Source organism: Protopterus annectens, chromosome 7.part0 (assembly GCF_019279795.1).
Source record: "Protopterus annectens isolate FY-2018-M chromosome 7.part0, PAN1.0, whole genome shotgun sequence".
Taxonomy (NCBI): domain Eukaryota; kingdom Metazoa; phylum Chordata; order Ceratodontiformes; family Protopteridae; genus Protopterus; species Protopterus annectens.
In genome coordinates, this window is record NC_056739.1 from 1,201,272,865 (window position 1) to 1,201,287,363 (window position 14,499).

Sequence of the window (14,499 nt, forward strand, 5' to 3'; positions counted from 1 at the left end):
TTATTATTTGCTACCCAAAGCTTCTCTTCAGGTTGATAAAAATATGCCTGCCCTGTGTATAAGGCTAAAGGGACTAAAACATTTTAACTGCTTGTATCTTACTATCCATATAATAAAGCTCTGATTTTCTCATTTTTTGTATTATCTTTTGTTTAGTCTCTTCCCACACATCCTCAGTTGCCACACTAGAATAATTTTAATCCATACACCTATACATATCATGTCCCCATAAATATGGGTATTCCTGAAGCAGTTCATGTGTGGGTACATAATTAACTGCTATTGCCTTTGTTTTAGCTTCATTAATTTTGTATCCCAAAAAGATCTGAAACTGTCTCAAAATGTTCCACAACTTTGTAATATCATTTTCTGGTTTTGTCAGGTATAAAATAATATAATCTGCAAATAAAGACAGCTTTTCTTGACTACCATAACAATTATATCCTTGAATTTCTGAGTCCTTTATTTTCTTTGCCAGTGGTTTTATATATAATGCAAACAATAAAGGGAAAGAGGATACCCCTACCTGGTTCCTCTGCTCAAGCAGAAATTATCAGAGAGGACCACACCCACTTTAATTTTCTTCTCCGATCTCTCATATATCCTCCTAATCAACCTTTTAATTTTTTCAGGAAATGCAAATGTTTCCATTGCCCTACTCAGAGTATCAGTTTACCCTGTCAAATGATTTCTTTGCATCAAGACCCACCAACAACAATGGTATTTTCTTACATTCTGCTTCCCTCTGGATCATCAATGCTCTGGTAGTGTTGTCAAATGTTTGCCTCCCCTCCACACAACCACATTGATCCATATCTATCAGTTTTGGCATTACATTTGCCATTCTTTTAGCCATTATAGACAAACAGTTTATAATCATGGTTTAGTATTGAAATGGGCCTGTATGAAGCTGGATCTGATAGATCTTTACCCTCTTTAAGTATTACAGCTGCCACTGCTTTCTTCCAGGACGGTGGTACTTCTCCTTCTCTTAAGATACTATTAAGCAAAACCTTCCAGATCATTATCAGTTGTTTTTCTCCTAGCTTCCAAATTTCCACAGGAATACCATCTATTCCTGGGGACTTTCCTATAGATTGGTTATACAACACAATATTTATCTCATTTCCTATCCTAACCATCAGTAATTGAGCCTCATCTACCTCTAACCTTGGCATATTTAATTCTTCCATAAACATTTCTACTTGTATCTTTTCTCGATTTTCACATTTCTCTGCTTTATGGAGGCTCTCACAGAATTTTCAAAATATTTCTAATAGTGCTACAGGATCTCTTGTTATCTTCCTTGTTATAGGCTCCCCTAAGTTTGGCGACAGCCCTTTCTACTTTCTGTTGCTGGAGTTGTTGTGTTAAAGGTTTTTGTGCTCTAGTGTTATTATAAAAAAAAAACAGTAGCTTAACAGTAGTCCTTCTACGCTTGTGCATATTACTGAGGTAATTCCTTACTTTCTGCCTAGCATTCTGCAGTTGATCCTCTTCTTTTTCTGTGAGATTTTCCCTACTCTGCAATACTTTAAATTTGTCATCCCCTCTAAATAATTCTTGTTATAGCTCCTTTTCTTTTATTTCCACCCTATTTTTAAACTCCACCATAATTTTATCCCACTCCCTATCTATATTTTCAGAAGAAATTTCTGTTTTCTAACAGCTCCTGAATAATCTCCACTACCCATTCCTTAAATTCCTCTTTTCAACAGACAGGTGGGGAAGTGCCAATGTCTCATTTGTATTTTATTACCCTGTACTTTTATTTTAACTGTTATTGGTGCATGCTCTGAAATAGTTATTGGATGAGTGTCAAGACCTGCAATTAAATGCACATGTTCCTGTAAAATGTAAATTCTGTCTAGCCTAACCCAGTTTTTATAGCTTGGAGAATAATATGTAAATTCACTCCAAACTCCTATTACTGAATCCACATCTTCCATGCCAAATATTTTCAGAAATTTCTTTACAAATCTACCCTTCTTTGTTATATTTTCTCTTCTTGGCCCCTGAGACACATCTTCACTGCTGCAAATCAAATTTCAGTCCCCATGTATTACTAATATTCCTTTCTGAAAACTAATTATTTCTCCCAGAATTTTTTTAAGGTCCATTATAGCAGTTTTAGGTGGGATGTAAATACATGCCAGTATAATCCTCCTCCTTAGCCCCTTAGTACTATCTGCCAGTATTATCTTTTTTATCTTCTTCCATCACTATTGGTGCTCCTCCTGCAATTAATATACGTACTATTTTCCTTTGTCTCAGGTATTCCACTGAATAACCATTGTGAAAACCTTTCTTTATCAAATTCAGATGTTCAGTTCTTTCTAAGTGTGTCTCCTGTAACATAGCTATTTGCACGGTACATTTTTTAATATAATTCACTACTCTTCCCTTGGGTTTATCTGTGAGGTCATTTACAGTTAAAGACATTAAAGAAAGCATGACTTTATTAAAAAGTTATTATTCCCACCTTTTTATGTATAACACATTTTTTGTTAAATGTCTAGTTCCCACTTTTGTGTTACATGCATACAATAAAACTTTTTGTTTTACTGAAAGCCCTCAAACAAAACAAATAAATACCCCCAATACTCCTCCAAACCCATTAATATGATAGTAACATACAAAACTATATACATCTTCAAATACTGAAGTTTTACCCTCCTAATAGAAACAAAAGTCTCAAACTGATAGCCACACTTACAAACTTGAGTAACCCTAAAAGAAAGGTTATCCATTCTAAGATGCAAGGTGCATCCTGTGGTTCTACTAAGTGCTAATTGGTTTTGTCTTATCTTTATGGCTCTCCTAGCTGGGAAAACCCCCAAATATTTTCAGGGAACATTAGCTACCTTGGGAAAGCCCCTAAATACTTTCAAAGAACATTATCTACCTTGGGAAAATCCTGAATGCTTTCAGAGAATATTATCTCCTAGCCAATTTCTCTTCTTTTTTCCCCAGCCAATCACTCTCCACCAGACTATAGCGGGTTTCTCTTTACGAAATTTCCTCTAGGGAGACAAGAGAACCAGGCAGCCAATTTCCCTTTATCAGATGTTTCAAACATGAAGACCAGCTGCAGAATTGTTGCTGAGCATACATGTATTGCTAGAAAAAAACTCATAATGCTCCATGTTCTTGTTTATTTACTTGTCTCTTAAAACCTGCTAACAAATCAATCCAAGGTATCTAACCCAGTCATTCCCCCACGCAAGAATGAGAAAAAGCACACAGATTCTTCTTTTATCATGCTTTCCAACCAGGTTTTTTTTATATTCCAGTGCCTACATTTTTCAAAATTGAGCAAGATAAAATAGAGAAGAAAGGAGAAAGAAAAAAAAAACAAAAACATCAGCACCTGTTTACAATCTCCATCACACTCACAAATAACAAGCATGCAAAGAAAACTACATGCCACAAAATTGGTGCTATTTAAGAAAAAAATTTACTTATAGTTAATTTTCTCCCTCTTTTCCCCCTCCCCAAAGCACTTTTCCAAACATTAATGACATGAAGTAGGGCATATAGTTTAGAGTCTCCCACAACAACAAATTCTGAAAAAGTCCAATATTTCCAGATTTTCTTGTTCTGTCATATTTCACAAAACAATTATTGCATTGTAATCCCATATTAAGTCACTGGTCTTATTACTCTTCATCTCCGAAATCCTGTCTCTGTTTCATTTCCAATGTACTCTCAATTTTTCTAGTCAACTCTCATGCTCCCTTCCTTTTCTCCAACATTTTCTGTTAAAAAAATTGAAAAGGTTTCACAGGTACAGTCTTTCTGTGGTCTTTATTACCAGAAAAACAAGAAACAGAATCTCCTTCTGTTTCACAACTTACTTTTTGTTGGACAGACCTTTTTATTTCCTCCTTAACATGTACTTCATCAAGAAATGATTTTGTCCCTCCAGGGAATTATACCTTGAAGATAGCTAGGTAAAGCAGTTTGAATGTCACACTTGCATCTCGACGTTATCTGAATAGTAGAATACATTTGCTCCTCTTCTGTCTGGTGTACAGTGAATAATCATTTTCCACAACACTCTGCTGTCTCCAACTTTTAGTACTTTGTCCTTCTGGCACAATTTGGCAGAATCAACTCCTTCTGCTGGTAGGATTGCATATTTACTACTGAGGTTTAGGTTGCTTTCTTATAGCCAGGTTTGGAGCATACACATGATGTGCCCTTTCAGCTAACAACTCCTGATGTTGAATACCAGTCAAGTTGCTTATTTGTACTTTCATAAAATTAAACCAGTCTGTTCCTTCCAGCTTCTCTGGTATAGCTGAAAAATCTAAGGTTTTCCCTACATGCTCTGTCCTCTAATTGCTCAGTAAGAGATGTTTAAAAAAAATAATACAATCTCATATTCAGCCAGCCTTTTCTTCAGTTCGACCTCTGATTTTTGCAGCTTTATCATGTCATCTGAATATCTGTTTCTTCCATTTTCCAGCCTTTTGTTGATTGTGTTGATGTACTTCATCAGTGTTTTGTTTATTTTAATCAGGTCTGTACACCGCTGTCTTATATTATCCTGTAGGTTGTTGGAAGTCATGCCTGAAGGTTGCATTGGTTTTTGCTGAACAGCTGCAGAAATCTTTCCCAGTCAGTGTTTCTTCTTCCCTTTTTATAGCTGATTTTTTCCAGGTCTTCTGTATTTCTTTATTCCTGGCATTCAGGCAGTGCACTTACTAGCCAGTTATGGAAATTTACCCATAAACACAAGTTTACTGCCTTCTCTGCTGAGTTTCGGTTTTCACACTGGGAGAGCTAGAAATAACCTCTTACTCAATGTGCAGCCATCTTGGAAGTCCGAAAGAATTGTATTCTTGAGGGATTATTATTCCCACCTTTATGTATAGCAGCTTTTTTGTTAAATGTTTAGTTCTAGCTTTTGTGTTACATGTATACACTCTTTGGCAGGTTAATATTTTATACAATTGTTTCTTGTCATCTCCATTTGAGCCTATGTCACATCTTGCAGAACTTTTTGTTTTATTGAAAATCCTCAAACAAAAATATATACACACACACACACACACACACACACACACACACACACACACACACACACACACACACACACACTACCCCCTAAAACCTTACCCCCTAAAACCTATCAATTTAATAATAACACATAAAACTATGCACATCTTCAAATATTGAAGTTTTACCCCCCCCCAATAGGAACAAAAGTTCCAAACTGACAGCCACATACACAGACTAGAGCTAAACAGAAAGAAAGATTATCCATGCTAAGACGTATGGTGCAACCTGTGATTCTACTAATGCTGTCTAGTTTTGCCTTTTCTTTATAGCGGGTCTCAGCTGGGAAAACACTTGAAGGCTTTCAGAAACCATTTTCTCCAAGCCATTTCTCATTATCAGATTGTCTGCTACTGACATGACGACTAGATACAAAACTGTTTACTAGAAAAAAGCCATAAATATTCAATATTTTTTAACATTTACTTGCTTTCTGTTAAAACTTGTTGCTGTATAAAGCTAATGGCCTTAACCCAGTCATTCTCCTATGAAGAGTGAGAAAAAGCACACTAATTTTTCTTTTGTCATGTTCTTTTAACCGGATCCTTTTTCTTATTTTTGTACATTGCAATGCCTACATTACTTAAAACTGAACAAGGAGAAAGACAGAAGAAGGGAGAAAGAAACAAAAAGAAAAAAAAAAACACAGGAGCATCTATTTACATTAGTATCCCCATTACACTTAAAAATAACTGATAAAAAATCTACTTTATGATATGCAAAGAAAATCATGCACCACTTAATACTATTAAGAAAAAAAATTGTTTTACTTACAGTTAAGGTTATCCCTCCTCTTCCCCTCTCCTGAGTATTTTTCTGAACATTAATGACATGAAGTAGGGCATGTGCTTTAGAGTCCTGTACAAGTTTAACAAAGTCCAAAAAGTCAAACATTTACAGATTTTCTTGTTCTGTCCTGTTTCACAAATATAATTATTGCTTTGTAATCCCACATTTGTCAATTTCCAAGTTACTGATTTTAGTCTCCAAACAGCAATGACATAAAGTAGGACATATGATTTAGAGTCCCCTACAAGTTTACCAAAGCCCAAGAAAGTCTAATATTTCCAAATTTTTTTGTTCTATTACAGTTCATCTCCATCTCCAAAACCTTGTCTCTGCTTCATCTCCAGTGTATTCTTGGTTCTTCTAGTCAACTCCTGTGCTTCTTTCCCTCTCTCAAGCATTTTCCATTGAAACAATGAGAACAGTTTCACTGGGACAGTCTCTCTGTGTTTTTATCACCAGAAGAACAAGAAGCAGAATCTCCTTTTGTTTCACAGCTCACTTTTTGTTGGACAAACTTTTGTATTTCTTCCTTAGCATGTACTTCATCAAAAAATGTTTTTGTTCCTCCAGGGAAAAATATTTTGAAGATACCCAGGTACAGCAGTTTGAATCTCATGCCTGCTTCTCAACATTCCCTAAATAATGGAAAAAATATTTCTCTTCTGACTGGTGTACAATCAGTAGTCATTCTCCTCTGCTGTCTCACACTTTTAGTACTTTTTCTTTCTGCTACAATTTTGTCAGAATCAACTCCTTCTGCTGGTAAGATTGCATTTTTACTATTAACGGTCTAGGTTGTCTTCTCATAGCCACGTCTGCAGCATACACATGATGTGTCTTTCAATTAACAGTTCCTGTTGTGGAATACCAGTCCAGTTGCTTATTTGTGCTTTCATGAAATTAATACCAGCTGTTCCTTCCAGCTTCTCAGGCACAACAGAAAGTCTCAGGTTTTCCCTATGTGCTCTGCCTTCTAATTCCATTATTTTTTGAAACATCTCTTCTTGTGCAGTCTCATATTCGGCCAGCCTTTTCTCCATTTCGGCCTCTGAGTTTTGCAGTTTTATCACCTGATCTGAGTATCTGTTTAAAGCTTCTTCCATTTTTTCCAGACTTTTATTGTTTGAGTTGGGGTTGTTGTTGTGTCTTTCTGCTTTTCCCGGTTAGGGATCGCCACAGCGGAACTCCGGTCTGCTAATGATTGGCAGTAGATTTTTACATGCAGAGTTGCCAGCCCTGACGCACAACCTTCAACGAAGGTACACCCATTCACGCATGTCTCCACACAGAAGACGCTCTAGCTGAGAATTGAACAGGACAACGTCTTACTGTGAGGTGACAATGATACCGCAGCACCACCACCATTTGGAAAAATGGTTAAGGTCTTCACCTTATAGACACAAGGTGTAGGGTTTGATTCTGACCTCAGATTATAGACTAGGCTAAAAATGGCCCTTCAGGGCAGTTAGATTAGTATTCACCTATGAACCTAAGAGTTGATACACTCCATAAGTGTGTTTCATTTATTTTAGTCAGGTCTGTGTGCAGTTGCTTTATAGTTTCCTTAATGTTACTGGAAGTCATGTCTGGAGCTTGCACTTCCTTTTGCTGAACAGCTACAGTACTTTCCCCAGTCAGTGTTTTTTGTCACATTTTGTAGTTAATTTTCCTTCAGGGTCTCTGTATTTCTTTTTTCCTGGCATCCTGGCAGTGCACATACTAGCCAGTTACTGAAACTTACTCATAAATCCAGGTCCACTGGCTCTTTCTACTAAGTTCCTGTTTTCACACTAGGAGAGCTAGAATTAAGCTATTACTCAATGTGCAGCAATCTTGGAAGTCCAGAATATACACTTCCATCTTGAACTTTGAGTGCACATAATAATGCCTAGCAGTTTGAACCCATGCCACTTTTCCTACATTTTCTAGTTCAAGAAACAAAAGACATCCCCTTTTAACTAACAGTAAACACACAAAACTGTACATACTTTCTAAAAAGGAAAGTCTATCTCCCCAAATAGGAGTAGTTACGATAAATCAATGGCTACACCCACAGGTGCTATTGATTCTAAAGTTTCGGTTAACAATGCTAATGCACCTGTTACAGCATGCATTATTTACTCAGATTACCTTTTATATCACTATTCCTTTCTCAGGTTAAGAAAGCAACTTGCGAGCTTTCAGCAAATATTAACTTTTAGCCTTATTAAAAAAATACACTTGCTACCTATGAATAAATAAATGCCCTTCTGTACTTAGCACTTTAAAATATTAAGTCATCTGGGGAGGCAACTACTTGTACAACTATTCATTTCTCACAATTTTAAACTTCATTCTTTACTTTTTATTTTCACTAAACTGCTTATCAATGTCTGTTTAAAAGGGAATTCCATTGTACCTTGTAGATTTCACTCTGAATATATTCCTATATTTAAAAGCCTTAGAATAGTATTCTTCAAGTATTATACAAAAGAAGGAATGGATCATTGCTTGAGTTATAAGATACTGATGTTTCTGTATCAGCCTCTGTGTCTCCATTTTAAACATTTAGCACACAAGTAGACACAAACTATTCTCCTCATTTCTGATTACTTAATGAACACATTGATAATTCAATTTCATCTTCACATACTGTTTTTCTTTTTTTGTGTATGTTCAATATTTTGACATTATAATTTAAATTTTTACTCACCATGAAACTGTACTTCACTGAGACAGCCTTTTTGTAGTCTTACTTTTCCACAGCTGCAGCATTTAATCTCTTAATAATTAGTAACATTTTACAAGATATGCTCATTTTGTATACTTTACATGCTACTCTATCAGATACCTTGTTTTTGTCCATGTTTCACATCTGTGTCTGCAGACTTCATGCTTAATGTAATCTCACAAGCCTTTGGACATGCTCAGAAAGCAGGTTTCCTGGTAATCTTTACTTTGAATGCCACTCATGAATCTGTTCCTAAGTGTTTATCCATATTCACACACAATTCTCAGCTCACAGGACAGTATTTCAGATCAACAGCATGCCATAAAACAGCATCAGCAACCATCAATGATTAAAGTGAAATCATTCTGCACTTATCAATGGGTTAAACTGAAAATGCTCCTTTGCCATTGTCATGGTTAGGTGATAGGTTCCATCTTTAGGTTCTTGTAGCTGAACCAGGTTATGAAGTAAACCAAACCTGAATACACACATAACACCAAATAATATCATTATATACTTATTCAAATAAAGGTTATTCAGCACAAAAAAATTGTTTATTTCTTTCTATTTATCTAGACCATGACATGGTTGTTTTAAATTCTTCAGCTCTTCTCAATGTTTAATAAGTCACTGACTTTCCTTAAAGGACAACTATGCTTTAAGAACACCATTTGACTTTCCCAAAGAGGATTTTCCTCCCTACAGAGTGGTCTCTATACTTCCACATATTAAAAAGTATGACTTAGCAATTTTGCTCCATTTGTTGTAATTCTGTCCAACTCAACTTCTCCAATACACATTATGCTGAGGACAAATGAAATTTTATGATACTTTAAGAATGTGTCCCCCTTGCTCTGATGCCATTTTGCCTATCACATTTGAAAGTTTCTTGTGAAGGCAAAACACACAGCAAGGTATCTGTAGTTCTTTTTTTTGGTACTTCAAACCCACTAGGGTTATAAAGGTATTTGGGTTCTAAGGATTCACAGTTGGTTCACTGTGTTCTGTGTTTTACAACTGCAGCCACAAATCTATTGAGCCTTTTGTAGTCTAAAGGGGGAAGTAATCTGGCATCTACTAAGAACAACTTTACTAGTTAGCTGTGCTTTTGCAAGCCATGAAATAACATACTGTGGTTGACTAAGGAAAGGATGGTTTTAGAAGAACGTGAACTGAATGTCTCATATTTCCATTTTTTTAAAAGGCTGTTATCTCATTTACTTCTTGACAATTCAACAAGCAATTTTTACAGACTGTACAGTACATATGTCAGAAAAATATGTAGGAATCACTGAAAACCAATCACTGATACTTTTACTAAGGATTCACAAACTTAGCAGCATTTTACATTTTCCACTTAAGCGAGCAAAACTGTGATCTGATGGGGGCAGTAGGATGAATTAATCTTATCAGCCCTCACAGCATATTATGGACATACTATAGCTTTCCAAGAAAATAAGATCATGTTGGGATATCTGCCATGGTGACTTTCAGGACTAGAAGAAAAATTAAAGGTAGAAACAAGTAACTATTGTATTGCTGACAGATATGGATTATATACAACTTCCTGACAAAATAAAAGTATATATTTTTAAGCTTCTACTCTTGGTGGTCCTTTAAAGTAAAAACATTATTGACATGTGTTCTTCTTTGGAGTTTTGCACACTTCGAAGAAACCTGAAAACCAAACATGCAGTTTGAAGCCAAATTTTTTTAAGCGCTGCACAGATGTGAACTCACTTTTATAATCAGGAGTGGGCTCCCTTTTTTGGAAGCCCAGCAAGTAAGGATTCATGTTGTTCCATTGAAGGTCGTTTTGACAAATGCAAATAAACTGAAACCAGTTTGCTGAAACTGCCAGTGAACACACAAACAATTTTTGCAGGGGAGCAAACCTTCCTTCACCCCGTATAAGGAGGACACCCCCACATCCCCAGAATTATATATATCAGCTCTGAGGTTGCACAACAGTGGAGGAAAAAGGCAATCTCCATTTTCATCGAAGAAGGTTTTGGCAAACTGACTTTAGTTTCTTTCCGTTTGCTGAAATTGCTTTTGATGGAGTGACATACTCCCTCAAATAATGTGCACTGCTCAATGTATCACACTACAGCTTCTACACTATAAAACGTCTTTCCACAAGTTATATGTGAAGCTGTGATTTGGGCATCCATCCAGACTTTTGTAAAATATTGCAAACTAAATACTTTGTCCAAAAGCAAGGCATGTTTTGGTACAGCAGATCAGAAGGAGCTGCTATTTTGGCTTTCCACCACTTTGGCTTAGTCGTACAATAATACCCGAGTTTCTTCCATATATTGTTTCAAGAACTTTCCCAAACAAAATGTATTACTCTGAGTAAGGTACTCAGCATGACATCAAATTATTTGAAGAAGAGATTCTTACAATAGTCTAAAAAAAATCATGTTAGGAATCTAATTTGATATGAAAGTTTTTTTTATGATGTGTTTGTTATAATTTGTGTTATCAGTTTATTACACTGAAGTATTAATGAAGGACCTGAAAACATGGTGGTAGCAATGCTATTTTATGAGATGCATTTCAAATGGTGTTTTAAGATTAGCAGCATAATGCAGACATTATTTTCACACATGGGGACTTTCAAAGAAAAAGGTGCCCAAACTAAAACATTGTTGGTTTAGCTGAACCCCCTTTATTATGCTCCTGCAGATATTGTTTCCTAGAAGACATACTGTTATTGTGCATCACACAATTGCACTGTCTTGTTAGATTTGCATGACATGTATTACTGTTAAAATGTAAAAGCATTAATGAGCTGCTGCTTTGATCTGAAACAATTTGATTTGCTAATTAAAGTTGCCACAAGGATTATATGAAATTTTATTTCCATGATGTAATGATGCACTGCAACAAATTGAGAAGTATCGTACCCACATAAAGTACGTAACAGTAGGTATTAACTTTCCATATCATGAATTTAACTATAGCATTTCTAAAAGATGACTCATGAAACACATCTAAACTATTCTTACTGAATCAGCTCATACCTTTAGCTTGTGCACCTCTTACCTTTTTATTTTTTTTCTTCTCATTGTCTGATTTAGATTCCTCTTCCTCCTCAGATGATTCAGACTCGGAAGAACTTTCTTCTGAGGGACTCTCTTCTTCTGACGAGGACTCTGAACTCTGCTTCACCTCTTTTTTCTTCACTTTCGTGTGTTCCTCTGTTTCACTTTGCCCACTAAAAGACAGAGAAACAAACAATGGATTCCAAAGATGTGCACATCAGTGCTTACTGGGAGCAAAAACATCACTGCATATCATCACAGCTGTAAATTAAAGAAACCTGCAACATCCAAAGTTACCCATTAATCGGAATTACTACATAAAATGTACATATTGGTAGAAATAACAACAGTTAACAGATCTGTGAGCTTTCATTAGATATTATACAAGTAGTAAAACAGCAACTCGAGAATGCTGTAGGGGTGCTGTGTGTTATGGCATTAGATACACATCGATAGGGTGAGGTACTATATAAATGCTATAAGGGTTATATAAAACTTCACAGTCAGTGTGTGTTTATGTATTAAAATCCTTTTTAAGACATAACATTCCCATATTTTTATTATTATTACTACTCAAATAATATTTTGTTTTTCATTTATGTTTTACAAAGGAGTATCTTTTCATCTTTGTGGTACTTTGTTGTGCCTAAAAGATGTACTACTTCCTGGTGTAATTATTGTTAAATGCACACATGGAACACACACACACACACACACACACACACACACACACACACACACACACACACACACACACACACACTTTAGAACAAAAAAAGTTTCTCCTTGTGTCTTTGCTCTTCATTAACTCATGTACAGACTTTTCATGTTACTTTGTTTAAAATGCTTTTACCCCATGGCTAGCAGAGGTTGGTGGGAGTAATATGTCATGTGACTGTGATGATTGGGGAGAGATGGACGAAGGCTGCCAGCCTAGTCAAATAGAATTTGATATATAATTCTATCAACTGTATAAATAAATGTAAAATACAGGCTTGTGTTTTAAATGAAAGAAAAACAATGTAAAATGTGAACTTCAAGATTGTTACAACATTGCCCCCCCCCCATGCTGTAAAGAAAAACTAAGTCAAGCCTTTCAAATTTGTCTTTTGAAATTGAAATGATGTGATGACATTCTTTGATCTTTAAAGTTGGTTCCGGTCAGGCTGGCTGAAGACATTCTGTCTATTGTGTTAACTAAGGAATAATTGCTAGAGTGTATATGTGAAATGCCTTTTAGTGCTGTATTCTCCTGTGCAGCTGTTAGCTTGCTAGATAATATAAATGGAGTTTCTCTTAGCTTGGGAACTCAGAGCAGGTGTCAGGATGATGCAATATGAATACTGGGAAAATCTAAGTGTCAAAATGATGTAATGTTGGGAGGGCCTTAGAGACATGTTTGTTAGTAATGTTTAAATACTATTTTTCACAAGAGACCAGAGAGCATTTTGATCTTGATATCCAACTTACCAGCACTCTGCTTATGCTCACATGTAAGTTTAGCACTGTGATTTCTTGTAGGAATAGTTAAAGCTAATAAAGATTAATTAGGTATTTTTCTTTTAAATCAGACCTGTCCTACTGTATTATTTTAAGTTTCTGTGTGATCTCTGAACTCTTAAATATCTCTGTGGTTTAGTAGTTTTGTCTTGTGTTTAATTATTTATTATTAAATATTTTTAAAACCTTCAACCTGTGGCTGCTTTGTGTAGAGATAAGCTCTAGAATGCATTGCATATTGATAGAGGTTATTGTAATAGGCCACTCTAAAGTAAGTCTTGACTGTTAGTCACACTACCATTGGATAATAATATTGCACAGTAATAATTGGACACCCTTTTAAGGGCCTTTTAGTATCTGATATTATTAACTGGGTGGTGGCAGTAATTACTACCGTATAGTCTGGGTAAAGGGTCACAGCTGGAGAATCTCTGTCAGCCTTTCCCAGGAGTGTCTGTGAAGTTGTATAAATACTTATCTCAAAGTGTGTCTGTGTGTTGTGTCAGCTACTTGGCAGGGACACAAAGCACTGGTTGGACAGAGAGGGTACTGGAGGTTTTAGCTTGCCCAGTTAGGCTGAGAACTGGACCTATAGCTGTGCCAGTGGGGAGTCTTATTGGGGACCTGGTGAGCAAGGAAGCAACCAGCCCCAGACTGACTGTGATTTCTGTGTGCACTTAAGGGAAATTGTACTTTACTGTGTGTATTAGTTATCCTTTCCTCTTCTATGAGATGACCTCCCTGGTGTTAGTGGTGAGGATTGAGGCTCCTTGATTGCTGGGCCAGGGCATGGTCATCACAAATGTTTGGCAGTGGTGGGATCTACTTCACATACTAATTGGCTTGTAGTGGTGTGGGTAGAGTGAATTCCTGTAGCGTATGTACAATGATCTCTAAAAGTGTTTTGTACTCTAAAACTGCGACACAGTGTATACTCAGAGTTCAGATCACAGTTGTTTTATTTCTTTTGCTAGCTTAGTGTTAGTCAGGGTGAGCAGGCAGCATGTCAGCAGAAGAGTATGGAAAGCTGACAAGGAGCCAGCTGGCAGAGATATGTCAGGCTAGGGGACTGGTGCATGGAAACCTGACTAAAGCAAACCTGATTGCAGCCTTGGTTACAGCTGCATCAGAAAACAACAGCCTGGAACAATCAGACTGACAATGGAGATACCATATCCTCGGAGAATGGACAGCTCAACCTTTCTGCAGTGGACTTAAAAATCCAGCTGGAGCTAAAGAGACTTGAGTTGGAGGCCAGGCGTATGGAGCTAGAAGCAGCCGAGAGAATGAGGAGCCTAGAAGTTGAAGAAAATGAACAGCAGAGGTGGCATGAGAGGGAAATGCTGACTCTTCGCCAGAGTCATGGAGGTAATGGGGAAGGGAATA

At 36.5% G+C, this 14,499-nt stretch overlaps 1 protein-coding gene across 4 annotated transcripts in view; it reads right to left on the bottom strand.

Moving 5' to 3' along the window:
* The window catches only part of AP3B2 (adaptor related protein complex 3 subunit beta 2), a 905,004-nt gene that overhangs the window by 134,385 nt on the left and 756,120 nt on the right, over nucleotides 1–14,499 (bottom strand). For all 4 annotated transcript variants that reach the window (XM_044077817.1, XM_044077816.1, XM_044077814.1 and 1 more), the window contains one exon: nucleotides 11,615–11,786. In XM_044077817.1, the coding sequence (XP_043933752.1) occupies nucleotides 11,615–11,786 (172 nt within the window). The remainder of the gene's footprint in view (nucleotides 1–11,614; nucleotides 11,787–14,499) is intronic.